General features: G+C 43.2%; 3 protein-coding genes across 3 annotated transcripts in view; 1 reads left to right on the forward strand and 2 right to left on the reverse strand.

Moving 5' to 3' along the window:
• Window positions 1–22,685, reverse strand: part of COBL (cordon-bleu WH2 repeat protein) — a 1,088,462-nt gene that overhangs the window by 611,386 nt on the left and 454,391 nt on the right. The window lies entirely within an intron of this gene.
• Window positions 1–22,685, forward strand: part of LOC310830149 (uncharacterized protein) — a 318,853-nt gene that overhangs the window by 182,485 nt on the left and 113,683 nt on the right. The window lies entirely within an intron of this gene.
• The window catches only part of GALNT1 (polypeptide N-acetylgalactosaminyltransferase 1), a 63,828-nt gene that overhangs the window by 26,888 nt on the left and 14,255 nt on the right, over window positions 1–22,685 (reverse strand). The window contains exons 2-3 of the mRNA XM_083709479.1: window positions 19,703–19,927; window positions 8,788–8,962 (exon numbers count right to left, since the gene is read on the reverse strand). Coding sequence (XP_083565605.1) covers window positions 8,788–8,962; window positions 19,703–19,841 — 314 coding nt within the window. The 5' untranslated portion in view covers window positions 19,842–19,927. The remainder of the gene's footprint in view (window positions 1–8,787; window positions 8,963–19,702; window positions 19,928–22,685) is intronic.

The following is a 22,685-nucleotide window of genomic DNA, read 5'->3' on the forward strand; positions in this document are numbered from 1 at the left end:
ATGAAGCAGTGAATTTTTTTACTTGATGAGGAAACCATGGCAGATTAGACAATTGAAAGCAGTGTCCTAGATTCCCTTGCCCTTCGCTGGAGCTCTAACCAGAAAAATGTCCAACTATGAATATGCATGGAGCCTCTTGGTTCCTAGGCACGCAACTAGGGCTGCAGTCAGCTCTATAAAAGCCCCAGAAGCAGAGGGCAAGGCAAAGAGATGAAGCCTTGAATTGCTTTATAGCACACACAAAATGGGGAAAGCAGCTGAAACTGAAGCATAGAAATGTGCAAATTGGCTTCTGCCTGGTCTACAAATGGCATGAAGTCCCTTGGGCAGAGTTCTGTGAGAAACTGAGGCTGAATCATGAAAGGATGGTGTTGCTGTGGGTGAGAAATTTGGGGTATAAGAATTGGGTAGACAGACAGTTTCAGAAAGTGTCGCAATCTCCTTGAAGGAACATGTACATAACTTGGGTACAGTAGTACCTCGGGTTACATACGCTTCAGGTTACAGACTCCGCTAACCCAGAAATATTACCTCGGGTTAAGAACTTTGCTTCAGGATGAGAACAGAAATCATGCAGCAGTGGCGCAGCAGCAGCAGCAGGAGGTCCCATTAGCTAAAGTGGTGCTTCAGGTTAAGAGTAGTTTCAGGTTAAGAACAGACCTCCAGAATGAATTAAGTTCTTAACCTGAGGTACCACTGTACTTGATTCAGTATTGTCACTGATTCCCCAAGCAGTATTAGTGACATATTTCCAACTTTGGCTAGTTTGCTAGCTACAGCTGTACCTGGACAAGGGTAGCAATGCCACAGTAATCCATGAAGGTAAGGGGAGAAATACAAGTTTTTAAAAATAAATCTTACCTTTCTTGCTGTACCCTTTACTTCAGAGATACACCAAGAATATCACACACATAGTATAAAAGGAAAGATAAAAATAGAATATACATAAAAATACACCATCATGGATATACAATTTTTAGTCTTGTTGAAACTGGCTCATAGCATGCCCAATCATCTAAGTGGATTTGCATTCTCTTGTACCTTATTATACTACTAACCAATAAATACACTTAATTTTTCCACAAAGAGATCAGATTGTCTTCCTTCTTTGACTCTTCCAATATTTATCAATTTAACCATATTCACAATATCCCATACTTTTTCCTCCAGTGCTCACTTTTTCCCAAATACAACAGATGATCAGTCCAGCAGCTGTCAATAAACTTTGAATTCCCTACTTCCAATAATAAATGATGCTTTGTTAGTCCAAGTAATTAAAGGATCCGTTGGCAGACACCATTATCACTTCAATAACTTTTACTATGCCAGCCGAAGATTTCACAATCTTAGGGCAAGTCCAAAATACACCGTATTTGTCTGTGTATAAGACGATGCTTTTTGCTTTAAAAATAGGCAAAAATTGGGTGTCGTCTTATACACGGATAGTGAATGCAGAGGGGGGATAATAATAATAATAATAATAATAATAATTATTATTATTATTATTATTATTATTATTATTATTATTATTATTATTATTTATACCCCGCCCATCTGGCTGGGCCTCCCCAGCCACTCTGGGCGGCTTCCATAAAAACCAAAAATACAGTAAAATATCACACGTTAAAAACTTCCCTGATGTGTGATTAATTGCAGCAGCAACTGGGCGGGTGATTAGTGGCTGCAACAAGGCCTGCTGGTGATTGGCTGTGGCTGTGGTGATTGGGCAGGTGACTGGCGGCTGTGGCAAGGTGGGCAGGCAATTGGCGGCTGCGGCAAGTGGGTGGGTGGGCTGTTGGTGGCAATGAGCGGGCAGACAATTGGCAGCTGTGACGAGATGTGCGATCGGCAGTGGCTGTGGTAAGCGATCAGCAGTGGCGGGCAAGTGAGTGAGCGATTGGCGGAAGTGACCTCTCCCACCCCCCAAAAAAGCTAAACAACTTAATTCCTTAATTTTGAGTTTTTTTAAAAAATAGGGGTCGTCTTATACATGGGAGCATCTTATACATAGAAAAATACAGTGCTTAACATTCCAGCATCAGCTGCCTTACATCTCCAATTTAATTACTTGTATCATAGATATGACTGAGTCATAATGGTATTAAATAAACAAAAGACGAATGTATAAAAACTTGCTTTAGGTCTTGAGCTGATTGTATAAGGGACATTTTGCCAAATCCAACTCCACTGACCCAGTAACATCTCATGTCCCACGTCTCCCTACCATTTACTTTGAGAAGTACAGGTAGAGACCATTTGGGGTGTGTTCAATTAACACGTGACAGCCAACACATAGGTCATTTTGGACCCAGAAAAGGACGGAACCAAGTGGGCTTATGCACGCTCTCCCGATGCACGGGGAGTGCCAGGAACGCAATACCCAGGCAAATTGGGGTTTGCCTGTATTAAGTGTTATATAAATAATCTTAATGATTTTGTATAATTTGCTTAGTAAATTTTATGCGTTTCCTCTCATCAAATTTACAAATTCTAACCTTTCTCTAAACTGCCCATGTCTTACCAAGAAGGTATTGGCTATATTTCTAAACTGCAAGTATTGATAAAAGAGAGGATAATTTTGTTGTATATTATTAACAATCTGATTGCAAGTTTTAACAGTACCCTCTTTAAATAACTTTCTATGTTCAAAATGTCCATGAATCTTTCATAAATTAATATTATACCCACCGCAAAAAAAAATCTCTTCCTATATTTCTTCATTAGGTTAAAGTTCTGTGAGAGGTGATAGTTCTGGACTTGATTTATGTTTATATATACTTCAAAGATCTCATAAAGTTTTGGTACATGGATTGAATTTAATACCCTTTTCAAATGTTGTGTATTGTCAGTCTTTTTAAAAAATTCTGCCGAAACAATGAATTGTTCTAATATGATAGATTTGTCTGGGTGGCCCCACTGCGGTAAATTTGTACGCACAACTGCATCATATTATTTACTTAAAGAAGGGAAGGCTAGTCTACCATTCTTAAAATTTGATCATTTTTGCAACAACTTTTGAGCTTTTTCTTAACCTAATCATAATACTGCCAGCTAGTAATTATTTTATAATTTATTCCTAATGGAAGTTTTAAAAGAAAGCATCTCTGGAAGCACCAACATTTTAAGAGCCACTATTTTGCCCATCCATGAAATTTCCATTTGGGTCCAATGGGCTATTTCTTTCTTACCTCCACCACTAATCTGTCATGAATATACTTTGCACGCCCAGGAAGTAAAGCAATCCAGAAGCGGGGCAGGGCCTATGACTTACATCAAATAGGAATGCCCCCCCCCCCGGGATTGGAGTGCTGTGGCACTAGCCCCCACCTGGGAATCTGGACCAAAGCAGCTCCATCCAGCTTCCTTTAACGGGATATCCCTTTCCTTCAGAGGGGCATGCAAAGGCCACAACCTCCCCTCTGACCAAGACTTACCCAATGTCTAAACCGCCAAAGTTGTAAAGATTGCTATGAGGGAGGCAAAACCACAAGGATAGAGCCAATTCCTGCCCGGCCTCAAATTCAATGACCAATGATGTCCATAACAAGGTCAAGCACAGAACAGAATACAAGGAGAGGAGGAGTGGGAGATCTGGCAGCAAGTGGATGAGAAAGTCAGGGGCAACCCTTCTTATATACCCCAGGAACAGATCCAAGCAAAGCCTTCAGGCTCAGATGGGCCTGTCCCTTGGTCTCGGACAGCCCCCTAGCCTGCCTGCGATAGGCCAATTTGCGGGCAGCCTTGTATCCACAGCCAAGGCTGTCAAGGTAGGCTGCAAACCTCCAAAGGCCAGCAGCTGCTGCCAAAAGGCACCCTGTCACTGGATTGTGTTGTTGGGAGGGTGGCAATGGCCCCCAACACTGCTGCGGCTGGAAAGGGTAAGCATACTTACTACATCTCCTAAATTTTGCATTTTTTATATATTCCCAGGTATGGAAACTTAGGGTGCTATTCTAACCTGTTTATTCATATTCAAGCCCTCACTAATTCAATGTTCAGATTTTTTTGAATTAGTCTTATATCCATATGCCATGCTAAATTCATTAATTAACATAAGTACATTCTCAAATGATTTTTTCTGGATCTCTTACAATTAACCACTGCTACATTATTTGAATAAAATCAATGTTGAATTCTTCTCTCCCTATTGTTACTCTCTTAATTGTTCTATCTGGTCTAAATGCTTCCGCTAATGAGTCTACAGACAATGCAAAAACTAATTGTGACAAAGTGCATCCTTATTGGGTTCCTGTATTCATTTGGAATGGGTCAAAACTTGTTCCATTCATGAAGATGAAAGCATTTGGGTCAGCATATATTAGCTCAATCCAGGCAGTAAAATCTCCATTCAATCTTACAACTTGATAACGAAACTCCCACTGCAAACAGCTGAAGACTGGATTTGTTGATTATACGTAGGAATGAGGTACAAGGTAATGCCCAACCACATAGCTTTTGGCATCTTGCAAAGGTAGTTCACTACAAATTAGCTATATGGTCTATCACTGTCTTCCTTTTCTTTTTCTACTGCTTATTGTTTAGTAGATATTAAAAATGCTTTGCTTGTCTTTTTCCTGAAAGGATGATGATGCTACAGTTTTACTACAGGGTTTCCCCCCCTGCAAACAACTTGCAGAGACATCACTTTTATACAACTGTTTTGTTTTCCACAATACAGAAAATAGAGGAACTCCATGTTCTTGAGGACTAAGCTGAAGTGATTACCTTGCATTGTATCCAACACTGCAGCTCTGCTAACACAAGGGACTTCCATGTGCCCAGTGGAACTTTCTCTTCCTCTCAAGCTTCCCAAACACCCTCAGAATCAGTTTCAGGATTGGAGGATGCTCTGGAACAAATTTTGATTCCCTCTCCTCTGTGCCCCCAAAGTCACATTGCATCAACACAACCCACTGGGACAGCACTGGATATAATCCCTTACTTTTTTGTTAAAAGCTTCATGGAAAGTATAAAAATAATTTAGCTATGAAACTACTGAGAATTTGGTACCTAAAAACAAAACCTTGAAAACTTATTTACTGAAACAAAAGGTTGAGGTACTACAGCTATTGTGGAAAATAATTAAAGATCTAGAACTCTTCTGAATACGCAACGTATATGTTCTCTGCTACTACTAAAACAAACCCAGGAACGAACACACTAGATATCATTTCACTAACATTAACTCTCATGCAGTATCAAAGTTTTTAATATAAGATTTATTATGACTAGAGCTTTGGCAAGTGCATAATTATTATTTGTGGAGTTCTAGATCAGTGGTTCCCAAACTTTCCCCCACAGATTTAAAAATTGTTCATGGACTTAGCAGACCATTTTATTATTTCTCTGCCTGCTGCAGCAATTGTAGTATGCTGTGCTATATATCCTGCATGATATTTCAAAAACCCCAAATGCAGTTTGTGGACCACAGGTGGTCCAAGGACCACAATTTGGGAACCCATGTACTTGACTGCAATTTTCAAGTTACTATAAAATATGCATATGCTATTAAGCTAACAGCAAGTAATTCTACTCGTCTAGTTTCTAAGGTCTAAAATTTTCCATCATCAATTACATTCAACATATGTAAGCAAGTTCCAGGTGTTGGATTCCTGAAAAAGCAAGCAAGGACTGTGTACCATCTGTTCTAATGAGCAGGGAGGGCTGGACAGTTCCTGCTTGTTCTCGCCTCTTCCCTGGTTGCAGGGTATTGCTGAGGCACACTGACTCTGGCAACAGATCAAGATCATTCCCTCCAGAGATGATGAAGTCACAAATACACATATTTTATAAATTGTATTTATGTAGGAAAACAATTTTTGTTTAGCCATCCTGCATGGCTAAATAGCTGAAAATATTTGTTGTATCACCAGCATGGCAGAGGTCGTGGAGGTGTGATTCAATACCACACATTAACTAGCAGCAGGACCAATAATTCATAGGCTATCAATATAGTTCTCTCCATGAGTAGACACAACTGATGAAGTCTCAGCACATGTGAGTTGTCTTTCCTACTACAAATAGTCCTTCAAACACAAACTGTGGTACTTGCAACATCCATGGACAAGGCAGGAACACATCACAAGATACTTTTCTAGACTTCTAGAATTATAAGCAAAACAATCTGGGATTCTGCTCAGGCTTGACTCCACCTAATTTCATGATACATCTACTTAAAACACTCTTGGCATAAAAGTTCATAGAAGCTTCCAACAGGGTTGGGCTGTGCCACACAATAGAGTTGATGTGGAAATTCATTCAGTTCGCATTTTAATGCAAACCAACCAAATTTGCACTTCTCAAAACAATCCGCAAAATGAAACATACTTTGGAATCTGTACTTTTCAATTTTGCAATGCAAAAAATGTAATGTAAAAATGTGTACAAAAACACAGAGGAAAATGGACAAAAATACAGAGATTAGGGAAAACAATGTATAAAATTTCATTAGCGAAATTGCTTGCAAAAATGTATATTGGGGAAAATGCACACAAAAAGGTGTACAGGTTTTCAATAGAAATGTTTGTAAAAAGTTTGCAAACTGATATAGAAATAAACTGAAGTTTGGGAAAATGAGAAACAGAAACAAAAATTGCAATTTGATCACCTATAGTTCCTTCCACCTATGATTCTTCAATACAGGAAGAGATGTAGGACATGCTTATGGGTAAGATGTTTTAAAAAAGTAAGTTACTGGAACCTTATTCCACTAAATAAGATTTAAATCAAGAAGTGAGTAAGTCTCAATTCTGCAGGAAAATTAGAAAGCATTATCTGAATAGCACTTGGGAGATAGAGGAAATGAATATTTGAACTTAAGTGGTATGCTAGCATGCTTGTGGTTAGCTTTCAGTAACTCATGATTCCTATATAGTAAGAAATTAGTATGACACTGAAAATAATGGTTAATTTCTGGATGTCAACTCTTGCTTTCAGATGTCAGAGTAAGTAGGTGAAGTTCTATTATTTTAGATAAAGGAGATACATACATTCTAGAGAAAGGAGATACATTTGTCTTGAAAATGTGTATATATGTAGAGAAGAATCATAACACTAAATTATGCCAGCCCCTGTGGGAAACTTTCAGTTTAATGGGGACAGAGTTTCAACTTGGGGGGGGTGGTTTTAAAGTGTTCTAAGCTGGGAATTAACTGTTTTAACTTGCTCCCCCCCCCAGTTTTGGACCATATAGGGGGGCTGGGAATTGGGAGCACTGTTATGCAGTGGTACTGCTCCTTCTGGGCATATCCAGAAAGTGGTGTTGAGAGATGAGTGTTTGGACCCCCTGGGCACTCACCTCCCCATGCTTTTCAACATCTGTATGAAACCACTGGGAGAGATCATGAGGGGATTTGGGCTGGGTGTTCACCAGTATGTAAATGATACCCAGCTCTACCTCTCATATAAATTGGAACCAGTGAACATCCTGTGTGAGTGTCTGGAGGTAGTTGTAGGATGGATGGCAGTCAGTGTATTGAGGCTGCATCTCGACAAGACAGAAGTACTGTTTCTAAGGGACAGGGGGCGGGCAGGTGTGAGGGACCCCCTGGTCCTGAATGGGGTAACTGTGCATAGCCTTGGGGTCATCTTGGACTCACAGTTGTCCATGCAGACGCAAGTTAATTCTTTGTCCAGGGCGGCTATCTACCAGTTCCTTCTGGTTTGTTGATTGAGACCCTATCTGCCTGCGCCCTGTCTCGCCAGAGTGGTATATGCTCTAGTTATCTCCTACTTGGACTAATGTAATGTGCTCCACCTTTAAAGGTGACTCAGAAACTACAACTAATCCAGAATGCTGCTGCCAGACAGGTGACTGGGAGTGGCTGATGGGACCATGTAACGCCAGTCATAAAAAATCTATACTGGCTATACTGGCTCCCAGGACTATTCAAAGTGTTGGTGCTGACCTTTAAAGCCCTAAATCACTTCGGCCCAGATACTTAGGTACAGCCTTGAAGGCCTTCTGGTGGTTCCCTCAATGTGAGAATTTACAGGGAACCAGACAGAGGGCCTTCTCGGCAGTGGTGCCCTACCTGTGGAACGTGCTCCCATCAGATGTCAATGAGATAAAGAATTACACATCTTTTAGAAGATATCTGAAGGCAGCCCTGTATCAGGAATTTATTAACATTTGATGTCTTATTGTTTTTATATGTGCTAGAAGTTACCCACAGTGGTTGGGGTATTGTTGCTGTTATTATTATTATTAAACCATGCTCTAGTGGCATAAGCAGGAAGGTACAAAGTGCACTTCAGGCTCTTCTCTTTCTCCTATTCCATTCACATATCCAGGACTATGACTTGTGTGAAGTTTAGTTTCACTTACCAAAAAACATACTATGTTGTTACATGCAAATCTGAGACAGTTTAAACCTCAAACTCTCATCAGCTTCACAAACCAGCTTCATAAACTTTAATCTAACTTTTTAGAAACTAACCTGCTTGTTTTCAAACACGATCTCTGGTCTGCCTGCAAAAACAAGTCAGGTTTGTGGGAAGCTAATCTAAATTCTTCTAGTCCTCCTCCTGTCTGACTGAGAGAAGGAAAAGTGTTTATTTTCCCTCAAAAATTTCATATTTGGAAAATACTCTAGTGTTAAGATACTTCATATACTGATTTGGTGCTAAACTGTCATTCACACTGAAGAATACAGAAAGTGCAATATATAAATAAATTCCGAGACTCTTTTTCAATGCTGCTCTTTCCAACACTAATGATTATATAAGATAATTCAAAGAGTCCATTTTAAACTAAATATACCTTTATAGCACTGTAAATGCACTTACCCTTCCAATCTGACATCAGGTAAAGATCTATTGAGTGCAATCCTTTCACTTGCCATTAAATTAAACTGGTTTATTTTAAACATTTCCTTCATTTTTTCTTGGTCCTCTTTAGGAATGACAACAGGTTTCCCCATTTCTCCAGGGCCTTCATGAGGTTTTTGTACAAGTTCTGGAACTAAAAAAAATGTTTGTATTAAAAAAAGAATTTAAAAGATGTTAAACTTAACATCTGTACTTACACTGGTATAACCCCAGTTACAGTAACACCATTTTTTAAAATCCACTAAATGGAAAGACATTTTAGAAGCAAATAGAAAATAAGATTTAAAATTGTATGAGATAGAAAATAAAAGCATCAGTTCTCTAGAGCAAGCTTATATAACTCACTCTGATTTTGCATACAGGCTATTGTGTAACAATTGTTGTAAAATAACATACTGATTATGACACATATATGACTGGAGAAGATGAACAGATGAAAACAAAATGCCAAAAGAAATTAACAAAATTGAAACATAATAGATACTCAAGTAGTTTGTCTGCCAATATATAAATGTTAAGAAGCTCCTCTTCATTGGCGATCACTTGTAACCAAATAAGATTGTCTTCCATGAAAACGGTTTTAACGATGTATGTCCATAGGTGACTGTGGAGGCCAACTCTGGATCCACACGTCCTTCCACAGTGGGGACATAGGTTTCCAGGAGGGAGTTGATCATGGTGAGGGTTTGCCAAATGTGCCTTCCTCATAGCACGTTTCTCCCTTTCGTCCTGAGTTTGAGCGTCTTCAAAGTCCACAACACCTTTGGTAAAGGCTGTTCTCCATCGAGCGCTTGCAGACCTATGTTTCCCAACTGTCTGTGTTTATACTACATAAGATGTGCCTTGAGAGAGCTTTGAAACCTCTTTTGTTGACCATCAGCATTATGCTTTCTATTTTTAAGTTCAGAATAAAATAGTTGCTTTGGAAGACGATAATCAGGCTTCCAAACAACATGACCAGTCCAACAAAGTTGATGTTGAAGAATCATTGAAGGATCATGGTGATCTCTGCTTCTTCTGGTACACTGGCATCTGTTCACCTGTTTTCCCAAGTGATATGTAAAAATTTTCAAAGAAACCTTTGATGGAATCTTTCAAGGAGTTGGAGATGGCATTTATAAGTGGTCCATATTTCACAAGCATACAGTAAGGTTGGTAGTAGAATAGCTTTGTAAGCAAGCATATTGGTTTCCCTTCAAATGTCCCTGTCTGCACTTCAATCAGGAGAAAGCTGCACTCACAGAGCTTAGCTGATGCTGGATTTCAGCATAATAACTGTCTAGGTAGGAGAAGTGATCCACACTTTCCAACACTGCACGACTGAGTTGGATTTGTGGCACTGCAGAGGGGTTGTTTTGTGTTTCTTGGTGCAGCACTTTGGTTTACGGATGCTGAACGATAGGCCAAGCTTTTCGTAAGCTTCTGCGAAGATATTTAGGATAGTTTGGAGGTCATCCTCTGAGTGTGCACGCACTACATTGTCATCAGCATACTGAAGTTGTACAGTCGTACCTTGCAAGTCGAACCAAAGCATGGAAACCAAAGCACAGCTTCTGATTGGCTGCAAGAAGCTCAGGAAGCTGCAGAAGCCCCATCAGAGTTCGGCTTCCAAAAATAGCTCACAAACTGAAACAGTCACTTCCGGGTTGGTGGTGTTCAGGAGCCAAAACATTCGAGAACTAAGCTGTTCAAAAACCAAGGTACGACTGTATGACGGAAGTTACAGCAACCTTACGCTTTATTTTCAGCCTACTCAGATTAAAGAGCTTTCCATCTGTTCAATGTATGATTTCTACTCCGGTGGGGAGTTTCCCTTCGACAAAGTGTAGGATCATAGCAATGAAGGATGTTCACAAATTTATCTGGGTAGCTGATTTTCAGGACAGTCTACAGGGCATTACGGTTTACAGTGTCAAAGGCCTTAGCCAGGTGTGATGGGATAATGAGCTGCTTGTGCGTAAAAGCTTGATCCCTCTGGGGTTTGGCTGGTCACCCAAACCTAGGCACTAACGGAGCCCCCAAAGCATGACTTCGTCAGTCGCTGGTAGAATCCGACAGTGGGCGTCTACGGAACTTACTCCAACATAAAAGTTGTTTGACGGACATGCGCCTCCTGGACTCTCTGTGTGACAGCTTCCGGCGAGGGGTGGGGGTTGCTAAAGGGGTTCTTGTTACCTCCTCACTGTTCTCACTAGAAGTATCCCAGAGCCTCTCCCCCGATTCCCTTTCCGCTGGAACTCCTGCTCTCCCCCTACTGGTTCCTTCTTCTGCTGTAGAGTCTCTCCTATTCTCCTGGAGCCTCTCCACCACCTGTCCCTCCGATGGCAGTTCCCTGACATCCACCTCCCCCCCAGGGCCCCCTTCACCCCCCCGCCTCCTCTCCCACTGGCGGTGAGGGCGGAAAGCCCCGGAAGGAACTCTCCTCGTCGTCCGAGGATTCAAACACTTCTAACCACGGCGTACCGTCTCTCTCTTCGTCTTCCTCTTCTTCGTCGGAGTCGGCTTCCTCACCCACCCCTGACTCTGGGAACCCTTCAAACTCCCCTTCCTCATCGGTGGTCCCAAAGTGTTCCCTTCTAAATCGTGCCACGGGTTGCGGTTTTTTTGGGAAACGCTGATGAAATGTTTCTATTAAAACCTCGTCCTTGACTAACTCTGCTGGTACCCAAGTGTTTTCCGACTCAACTTCCCCCTCCCATTCTACCAGATATTCCACCTGATTCCCCTTCCACCTGGAATCAATGATTCCTGCCACGTTCATGTCGCGTTCTCTCTCTTCTATCACGGGCGTTTGGGTGACCTCTCTCTCACGCTCCCCCCACTCACGTCCCTCTCGGTACGGCGACAGTAATGACCTGTGAAATACTGGGTGCAATTTCATGTGACTGGGCAGTCTGAGTTTGAATGTTACTGGGTTGACCTGCTGTATGACCTCAAAGGGCCCCAATCTTTTGGGTCTCAATTTCTTACTCCCTCCCTTGAACGGTAGTCCTTGGGTGGATAGCCACACCCGGTTTCCCACCCTTATAGTTTCACCTTCCCTCCTATTTCTGTCTGCTTGTTTCTTATATTCTTCCTTGGCTTTCTCTAAGTTAAGTTGAAGCTGACGGTGGATCGCTTCCATCTCTTCAAAAAAGTGTTCCGCCGCCGGCACGCTCCACCTCTCCCCTCCTTCTCCTGGAAATGCCCGGGGATGACACCCATAATTTGCCAGAAAAGGACTCATCCCTGTGGACACGTTCTCCGCGTTGTTGTAGGCAAATTCTGCCAGAGGTAACTTATCTACCCAATCATTTTCTCTGTCTTTTACATAACACCTCAGGTATTGTTGTAAAATCCCGTTTGCCCTTTCCGCTTGCCCATTTGTTTCTGGGTGCCGGGCAGTTGAGAAATTGAGTTCCACGTGCAGTAAGCTCATAAGTTTCCTCCAGAACCTGGAAGTAAACTGTTTCCCTCTGTCGCTGACCACCCTCAAGGGGGCGCCATGCAACCTGAAAATATGCTCTACAAATAACTTGGCGGTTTCCTCTGCGGTGACCGCATGGGAACAGGCTATAAAATGACACATCTTAGTTAATAGATCTACCACCACCATGACAGCTGTTTTGCCCTTGGATTTTGGCAGGTCCGTCATAAAATCTATGGATACTGCCTCCCATGGCCTTTCTGGTGTGGGTAAGGGTTGTAATAGCCCCGCTGGCGCCACCCTCTCCCCTTTCGCTCGCTGGCACCTGTCGCAACCCCTGACATATTCCCGTACGTCCTCCCTCACCTTGGGCCACCAAAACTCTCTGGTAACCAACCACATGGTTTTGTGCTGTCCAAAATGCCCCGCTGTGGGGCTGTCATGCAACTGCTTGAGTACTCTGCCCCTCAGTTCCCCATCTGGTATGTACAGTGCCCCTTTGTAATACAACGCCCCGTTCTTTTCTTCAAACCCCCCTGTGTTCTCCTCTGTCCTCCTGAGTTCTCTGAATTTCTCTTGGGCGTATTCATCGTTCTCAGTACCCTCTATCAGTTCCCTCTGCCCCACCAATGCCGCCCCACACACCCAGCGGTCTTCAGGGATTACATGCCTTGCCTCAGGCGCTCCCTCCCCCTCTAAGTACTCAGGTTTCCTGGAGAGAGCGTCCGCCCTCACGTTCTCGGAGCCTGGCACGTAACGAATCTCAAAGTGGAATTTGGAGAACTCCTGGGCCCATCTCACTTGTCTCTGGTTCAGCACTCGTGCTGTTCTCCAGTATTCCAGATTTTTGTGGTCAGTTCGGACTTGAACCTTGTGCTGCGCCCCAATCAGCAAGTGCCGCCATCTCCGGAATGCTTCATGAATGGCGAGCAGTTCTCGGTCGTATACTGTGTAGTTCCTCTCGGATTTGTTCAACTTCCGCGAGAAGAACGCACACGGTCTCCATTCGGACGTATCTTTTCCCGGCTGGAGAAGCACGGCCCCCACCGCTCGGTCTGACGCGTCAGTCTCCACCCTCATTGGTTGTTGTAGATCTACGTGCAAAAGTTGCTCTTCCGACGCAAACGCCTGCTTTAAGTGTTCGAACGCCCGCTGCGCTTCTTCCGTCCAAACAAATTTTTTCTTGCTGCTAAGACAATCCGTGATGGGCGCTGTTAAATGGGCAAAGTTTTTTATGAACTTCCTATAGAAGTTTCCAAAGCCCAGGAATCTTTGCACGTCCTTCTTGGTCTTTGGTGTTTTCCATTCCAGTACCGCTTGAACCTTGCTGGGATCCATGGCCAATCCCTTGTCAGACAACCGGTACCCCAGGAATTCCACCTCCCTGGTATGAAACTGACACTTCTCCAGTTTCACCCACAGCCGATTTTCTCGCAGTTTGCTCAGTACTTCTCTTACATCTCGCACATGCTGCTCCTCATTCTCTGAGTTTACCAGGACGTCATCTAAGAACGCTACGCAGTTCTTGTAGAGCAATGGCCCCAGGACGTGATTCATGAACGATTGAAAACAGGCCGAGCCCGCCTGTAGACCGAAGGGCATAACGAGGTACTCAAAGGCCCCCAAGGGGGTGAACATAGTGGTTTTCCACTCATCCCCCTTTCTCACACGTATCAAGTTATATGCCCCTCTAAGGTCCAGCTTGGTAAAATTTTTCCCTTTTCTCACACGTGTCAGAATGTCATCAATTCTAGGCATAGGGAACGTCACTGGTTCTGACACTGCATTTAGGCCCCTGAAATCACACACAAGCCTGGGTTTACCCGTGTGTTTTTTGTCCACAAAGAACACTGGGCTGCCCCCCACCGCTCGTGACTCTCTGATGAAACCTCGCTTGAGGTTCTTGTCAATGAACTCCCTTAACTCCTGCATCTCACTGTCTGACATTGCATACAGCTTGCCCACTGGCAATTGTGCTCCTGGGAGTAGGTTAATTTGACAGTCAAAGGGTCTGTGCGGAGGCAGTTTATCTGCTTCCTTTTCGCTAAAGACGTCAATCAAGTCAGCGTATTGTGGTGGCACCTTCCCCTTGTCCATCACTTCCATCCCTGCTAGAGTGGCCCTGGCCCCTGCCTGAGCCTCTCCCTCCTTGCAGTGTTCTAGGCAATGTGCTGATCCAAAGGAAACCACTCTCTGATGCCAGCCTACTAGCGGATCGTGTAGTGCCAGCCAGCTCATTCCCAAAATAATAGGAGCTCCTCCCAAGGTGGCTACGTTAAACGCTATCAGTTCTGTGTGTCTTGCCACCCTCATTATCATTGGTACAGTCTGTTGGCTCACTTCTCCTCCCAACAGTTCCCTCCCATCAATCGTGGTAACCTGCAAAGGCTTACTTAATGGGACAGTCTGTATCTGGTGTTCAGCTGCAAACTCCTTACTCATGAAATTACAGGAACTACCTGAATCCAATAGCGCTTTTATCTTTAGTGGGTGTCCATTTGCCAGTTCCAGCAACACCTCTATCACAAGCGCTGGTCTTGGGGGTTCCGGCGTGGGCACATTCACTACTCCCTGGCCTGGCTGCTGTGCCCTGATGTTGGCAACCAGGCGTTGGCTTTTACTTGCTCCTTGATTTCTCCTTCCTCCTTTCCCCCAACAGTTCCCGCCATCCCTTGCCATTCCTTCCTTTGCGGACAGACTCTGGCAAAGTGACCTGGCTGTTGGCAGAGATAACATCTCTTGGCGCTCTTTCCCTCCTTCTTCCGCCCCTCACTGGTGTTTGAAACTGCGCACGCGCGCGCGCTGTTCCAAGTTCCATCGGCTCTGCTGGCGGGAAAGGCTGCTCCGGAATCTCCGGAATGCGGAAGTCCTTCCAACGTTCCCCCTTTCCTTCCCGCTTTTCCAAAGCTCTGGCTTCCTGGCGCGCTCCTATGGACAGCGCAGATTTAGTCAGATGGTCCATAGACTCCGCCCTAGGCGCCCGGGAAAGTTCATCTTTCACTGACGGAGAGAGCCCTTCTTCAAACAGCATTTGAATAGGTTCACTCGCAAGGTCCCACCCCAGTCTATGAATCAGCATGGTGAACTCAGTCCAGTACTCACGTACAGATCGGCTCCCCTGTTTACACGCCATTAACTGCCTGCGCACCACCCCTTGCTCAATCTCGCTGGAAAACATCAAGTCCATGGCGCGAAAAAATTTCATTGTGTCCTTTAAGATTTCATTATTGGCTGCCATCAGGGGCCTAATCCAGTCCCTCGCCCCTCCCTCTAGATGGCCAATCACGTACGCCACTCTAGAGTTCTCATCGGGGAAGTCATCAAACAGTAGATTGAGAGCATATTGCATCTCTGTTCTAAAGGCTTGATAGTTCCTGGCATCCCCCCCAAATTTCTGCACCAATCCAGGCACCTTTCTGGCAAGTGGGGTGGTTTTTCCCTTATCCGCATCTTGAGCCCTGCTCTCCTCGAGCCTCGCCGTTTGCAGCGCGAGCTGGACCTCCAACGCCCTGTACCTTTCTTCCAGGCTTGGACCTGCTCCAGCTCCAGCTCCTCCGGTTCCGGCTGGTTCGCTCATGATGCCCTCTGCTTGCACAAGCTGCTTTCAAAGACTGTCGGATTGCTGTGATGGGATAATGAGCTGCTTGTGCGTAAAAGCTTGATCCCTCTGGGGTTTGGCTGGTCACCCAAACCTAGGCACTAACGGAGCCCCCAAAGCATGACTCCGTCAGTCGCTGGTAGAATCCGACAGTGGGCGTCTACGGAACTTACTCCAACATAAAAGTTGTTTGACGGACATGCGCCTCCTGGACTCTCTGCGTGACAGCTTCCGGCGAGGGGTGGGGGTTGCTAAAGGGGTTCTTGTTACCTCCTCACTGTTCTCACTAGAAGTATCCCAGAGCCTCTCCCCCGATTCCCTTTCCGCTGGAACTCCTGCTCTCCCCCTACTGGTTCCTTCTTCTGCTGTAGAGTCTCTCCTATTCTCCTGGAGCCTCTCCACCACCTGTCCCTCCGATGGCAGTTCCCTGACACCAGGTCAATAAACAACATATTCAGAGGTTGGTTTTGCTCTCTGCATTTTTCTTGAAGCTGTTGAGCGATGAAAATCATGTCCACTGACTGTCCCCCTAGAAGGTCGAAAACCATTTTTGGATTCAGGACGGGCAGCCTCAGATATAGTTTGCTAAGAGACTTGCAAGAATTTTGCCGGCCACAGCTAATAAAGAGATGCCTTAATGGTTTCTGCAATCCATTCTATCACCGTTTTTAAAAAGGTTGAGAATTTTGGCATCCATAAAGTCTGCTGAGATCTCCTCTCTCTCCCAGATTTTTTTGATGAGCTGTGAAGTTGTTGTGCAAGTTCAATTCTGCCCACTTTGAAGACTTCGGCAGGTATCCCATCAGGTCTGCTGGTTTTGTTGTTTTTCATTTGGTTAATAGCTGTGCACAACTCTCCCAAGATTTGGAGATGCTGCAAACACATCTCTAATTTGTTTTGGCAGAATTTGTATGGGGACCTCAGCAGCTACTGGGGAGTTGCAGTTGAGGAGATGCTGGTAATGTTCTTTCCAGCGGAGTGCAATAGCTTCTATATCTTTTAGAAGTGTGGTACCTACCATCTGTTGAGTGTAGGAAGCATATGCCATGATTTATTGGCCCATAGATGGTCTTTGTGGCTTTAAAGAAGCTCTGCATCCTGAGTGTCTGCTAAGTGCTGGATCTCTTTAGCTTTTTTAAATCCACCAGGTGTTCTTTAGGTCTCTGGTTCTTCTTTGAACCTCAGCCTTAGCGTTGGCATAGGTTTTTTTCTTAGTGGCACAGTTTCTATCTCTTTGCCAGATCTGGAAGTGCTTCCTTTTCTTGTCAATAACATGTTCAATCTCACTATCATTCTCATCAAATCAGTCTTGGTGTTTCTTAATTTGGTATCCAATAGTTTGTTTATAGGCTGCAATAATGGATGTTTTTAGCTTGGTTCAGTGTTCCTCAATGTTATCAGGGAATTCTGAAAACAGATGGTCCTTAAGAATCATTTGGAAGCAATCCCACTTAATAGATGTTGAACGGCTTGAGTGTTCATTTTTCACCTTGGTTTACTTCCTTGAAGTCGTCATAGCTCTGGTAAGGAACACATCACAGCAATCTTCAGCTCAGACAATTACTGTAAATAGTCTAAAGAGGTGCCAGTGGTTCGACCGAGGATGCCTCCATGATGTTTTAAATTTATTTTTTTGTCGAAAGAACAATATAGCACATATAGTCAAAAGTAAAATTAAAATTCCGTTTTGGTTACTGTTGCCAATTCCTGCTTTCCCAATAGTCCCAGGCCACAGATCGAAATCTCGCCCAACTCTTGCATTAAAATCACCCAGGATAATTTTATCCTCCTTAGGCATCTCTGATAGGATGGTATCCAGCTGAGAATAATTTTTTTCTTTAATGTATTCATCGGCATCTAGTATTGGTGCATACGTGCTTAAAATAGTAGCCTGATGGTTTTTGGCAAGTTTTATTTAAAGGGTTGAAAGTCGCTCATTAATGCCGGTAGGGACTTCTGACAAGAGCTTCACAAGATCGTTTTTGATAGCAAAGCCTATTCTATGTATTTGACATTCTTGTTCAGGTAGACCTTTCCAAAAGAATGTGTAGCTTCCTTTTTCTTCCTTGTCCCTCTCCTGTTCTTCAAGTTTCTTGAAGCACAGCAATATCCATGTTAAAACGTCGCAACTCTCTTGCAATGATGGCAATATGATGGCAGTACTGCATTCAAGACACTCATTATCTGTTACCCAAAAAGTCCGTATATTCCATGATCAAATTTCGATTGTCTTTTAAGACTCCTGGGTGGTGACCCCACTGGGCATGGTAATCCAGTCAGGGGGAAATGGGAGGCAGTCTATGTTTAGGGCACCTTTTCTAGTCCCTCCCCCTTTTCGGGTGAGCAGAGTGGATCCTAAATAGTACTGTTCAGTCATGAATATAGCTGCTGAGCTACTCAACTTGAGTCAGAGCGACTGAGTCTGTATCCACCGCCCATGGGCTGGTTCATGATTAGGGGCTTCCAGATTTCACAGTCCTGCCCCTGTTACCATTTGCCAATCACAATGGGACTTTTGGGGGGTTGGGTTGGGTTTTTGGAAGACGCCTGCGCGTGAGTTTGTTTTATGTTTGTAAGTCAGTGCATGGTGACCAACACACAGCCTTCGCAGTAAGGCTCTATTCCGATGGCATGAGAATCACGACGACCAATAGATTCTTATCTGCTGCAGCCTCCATCCGCCTTCACAGCCGTTGTAACATACCACTTGTTATCTTCCGCCTGTTCTACCGCTGAGGACTTCTTGGATCATTCTTTGTCTAGCTCCTGCCCTTTCACCTTACCACCTTGGGTGACCCTGCTGGGAGTAGAGACTCCTGACAGCTTCACTCACAAGGGTCATAGGAACGTTAAGCCCACTCACCACAACAAGGTGATAATCCAGCTGCATTGATCAGCGTGCCCTGATCTACAGACATAAAACAAATTCTCACACAGGCATCTTCCAAAAACCCATCCCGTTAAGAAGGAATTGTCTACTGGCCTGAGGGGTCTGATTCTGTGTTCAGATTACACTCAAAGCTGTTAATTTCCAGTCATCTCAATTTGCATCAAGCCATTGTGCAATGACACTGCTGTGTGACACACCTTTGTCATGCTTCAGGTTTTTCTTACCAACCATTTGTACAAATCCAGATATATCTTTCTTCCTACTAAAATAATGTAATAACTTGAGAAAAGATCCACATTAGTGTCTGCAACATTTGTCTAGTTCAGACAGTAACCATACTGGTGAACTGGGCCAGTGTCTTAACCATGAAAGCTGCTTCTTTACAATAAGTAAGTGAGGGTTTACACCTGAAGTTTAGTGTCTAGAAGAGAGCAAAGCAGTTTAGATGAAATGTAGGAAACACAAGGGAGGGCAGAAGAGGGATTGGGAGGGCAGTGGTGCCATAGGGGAAAGAATGAGATGATGGTGTTTACTGGGGAAGAAAGAGCCATATGGGGCCAAAGTAGAGCTGAACAGGCCCCAAGCTTCTGCACCACCTACATAAAATTATAGGGCTGGATGGGACCATAGCTTATTCTGCCCGCCTCTCCCTCCCACTATTATTCCACAGAAGAAATCATTTTTTTGAGAGCCAGCAATCAAATGTTAGTTCAGTGTATCCAAGCAAATTCTGTGCATGCGTTTCTCAACCAGCTGTTGAAAGAAATGCAAACAGTCTCTGATGCCACATAAAAGGTCAACTGTGCAGTGGGCGGGGGGGGGGGGGAGAACCCACACTAATTCTGGTCCAGATAATTTAAGAAGAAAACAAACACATATTCCTCCTATCTGTTGTAGTCTTGAACTGGCCATTACTTCACTTATTTTATGTGGTATTTGAAAACTTAATCTCTGGTCACTAAATACTATTATTACTTACCATCTCCAGGCGGTAGGCCTCTCTCTTTTTTCTCATCACATTTGTTGCATTCGCTGAAGTAAAGTAACAAAAACATATCCAGAAGGACCCAAACCAGTGAGGTGGCAAGGACCACCTTACAATACGCAAATTTTCTCATGGCACTTTAAGTCAAAAACAAAAATGAAGTGTATATTGAAGTCAGTGGCGCTGCTTTAATCCCATTTCAGAGATCATGTTCCACATCTATGGAGAGGAAAAAAGAAAAGAGTTACAAAGGATCTGAGGAATAAAGTATCCTTCTCAAAATATAACAGACAAGTTTACTGCACTCAAGTATGATTATTAAATAGATGCTTAGGCAATGTGAGTGCCTCCAGCATAGGCACTCTAGTGAGCCAGATCTTACTGAAAATGACAATTCCATTCTCAGTAGAACTCCTCCCCAAAGCAAAATGGGCTGTAATTGAAATCTGGTGTCTCATTATCCTAATACTAGCCAGAGTATGGTAGCTCCAAATAAAAATGTAGGGAAAAAATACTTGATCTTATGTACTCCAAGATGGGCATCCAATAGCATTGTTTTCATTACTGCATGAGCCACCTCTTCCATTTCCCAACACCTAAGAGAATGGTTTAAAAATGCCTTCTCTGCATCACACTTACAAAAATGTGGGAGAACGGCCTAACTTCCCCATCAATTTCTGAAGCTCAGAAGAACTATTAAAGGCATTCTGAAGCAAACTACTTCTCCAAGCAAACTATTCTAATTAAGTAATTTACCCAACAACCCTATGTGCAAGCTATACACACAAATCCATCCTGAAAGCAGTGATCTCTACCAAACAGAGAACTGGTGCTTGAACAAATAACCCCTGGAACTAACAAAATATATAGTGGTACCTCGGGTTAAGAACTTAATTTGTTCTGGAGGTCTATTCTTAATCTGAAACTGTTCTTAGCCTGAAGCACCACTTTAGCTAATGGGGCCTCCTGCTGCTGCTGTGCCGCCACCATGCGATTTCTGTTCTCATCCTGAAGCAAAGTTCTTAACCCGAGGTACTATTTCTGGGTTAGCGTAGTCTGTAACCTGAAGCATCTGTGACCTGAAGCGTCTGTAACCCAAGCTACCACTGTATCTGTTTTCATATTTAAAGCATTTTGTAAGGTTGTTCCATCATATGATGTTCAGTTAGCATTTAAAACAAAGTGTTAGAGGCATGACTAGACATATGTAGGCTGGGGAAAACGCCTGTATGGAAGATTAAGGTCCGATCCCAGATTATATAAAGACAGGGTCTGAAACTTTTCTGGGAATCTTGGCACTTTTGGAATTTTCAGCATGTGTTGTGGGCACTGTCACAAAATAACTGCCAGGTGGTATGCCTGTTTATATAATGACAACTACAGTGCATATGGCAAGTCACAAAACACCCATTTCATACAAGGCATACTGGTTACAAGGGAAGAAAAGTAGGGTTTAAACCCCAAAACAGAAAACCACTCATTTTAATCTACAGTACTCTGCTCCATCACATCACCAAATTCCATAAAGGCAACTCAACTCCACCAACCTCTTTATCCAAGGACACCTAGACACGTACCCAGAGAGAAGTGGGTTACCTCTTCTTTGGTTACCTTTTCCAAGGATGACAACTGCCTTAATGTAGCTGTGTGACCCTGTGTCACCAACAAAAGATACCTTATCTGGAAATATTGAAACCATGAGGGTGGCCATTATTCTGCTTTGATAGCTCATACATTAAGACATGAGTAGTAAACATTAACTACTGTTTAATACTGTTTAATACTACAAATAAGTTAGAATTTTTGGTTCTGAATCATCACCAACCCTTCAGAATAAAAAGCTACTAATCACTGTATTAAAAGTGACAGCAACATAAGTCTCAACTCTGCGTCCACAGTAATTCCCGAAACTGAATAGTTATAAGAACTGAGGTTTCACAAGAATGGACTTTTGCAAGATTATTAACATATAATTCATAAAACAGAAATTAAGGGGAAGTATGACTAAGCATAACTGAACAATATGTACCATGAGAAAATAAACGAGTTTCATTAATTTTTCCCCCTTGACATTTTCATATTTTCTTAATGATCAGTTCCTACTGTCACTTATGGTCAAACATCAGTTGCTTCAAAGAGCTGAAGCTTTAGTGTTTAGTGTATTGTTCGAAATTACTGCAAGCAGTTTTAACTTTTTTAATAACCTTAGGAAGTTTACATAAATTTGTAGAACAGTTTTAGAAAATCCTTAAATTTAAAATCCTTAGTAAAAAAAATCATCAAGTACAGCAGGGTTGCCACCATTCTGGACCAATAAGCACCTTTTGAACTTTGAGTGTGCGCTGTGGGGGGCATCGCATAACACAAAATCGAGACTACACTCCTTGTTTTTCTCCACCATCCCTCACCCTGCAACAACCTCATGCTTCCCAAGAGAAGTCCTGCTGGTCTTAACTGTGGAGATAATAGATTTTAAAGGCACAAGAACCCCCCTTTCCCCAATGCCAACCCTAAACCAAAGCCTATGCTGCCACCATATACCCACTTCTTTAAGATCAACTGTGTAGTAGTATTAGCAGAAAGTAACTAATAAGAGTGCTTTTGTGTTGCCACTCTCCGGACCTCTCGTGGAGGAAGTAAGATGATAATCGCAGAGTCCCAGACGGTTTATGTGGTCCTGAGACGTTTAAGTCTTTGCTTATTCTGTTAAATACTATTGTATATTGATAATGCAAAGCAGTGCAAAACTGATTTCAAATACATGTGTTTGCATCTTATTTCAAGGCAAGGCTGAGATAAGTCTAGTCAAATTACAAGCTCATTTTGAGTAGCATTAACATGAAAGATTATCTCCTTCTGTGAGACACAATATGGAACAGCAAAGAGGTACTGACATGGGCTGTGGTGATAAGAGATCAAAACTCCACTCAGCAATGAAGCTCACTGCGAGACCTTGAGCCTGTTCCTCTCACATGCT

This window comes from Podarcis gaigeae (assembly GCF_964106915.1).
Source record: "Podarcis gaigeae genome assembly, chromosome: 13".
Lineage (NCBI taxonomy): Eukaryota > Metazoa > Chordata > Lepidosauria > Squamata > Lacertidae > Podarcis > Podarcis gaigeae.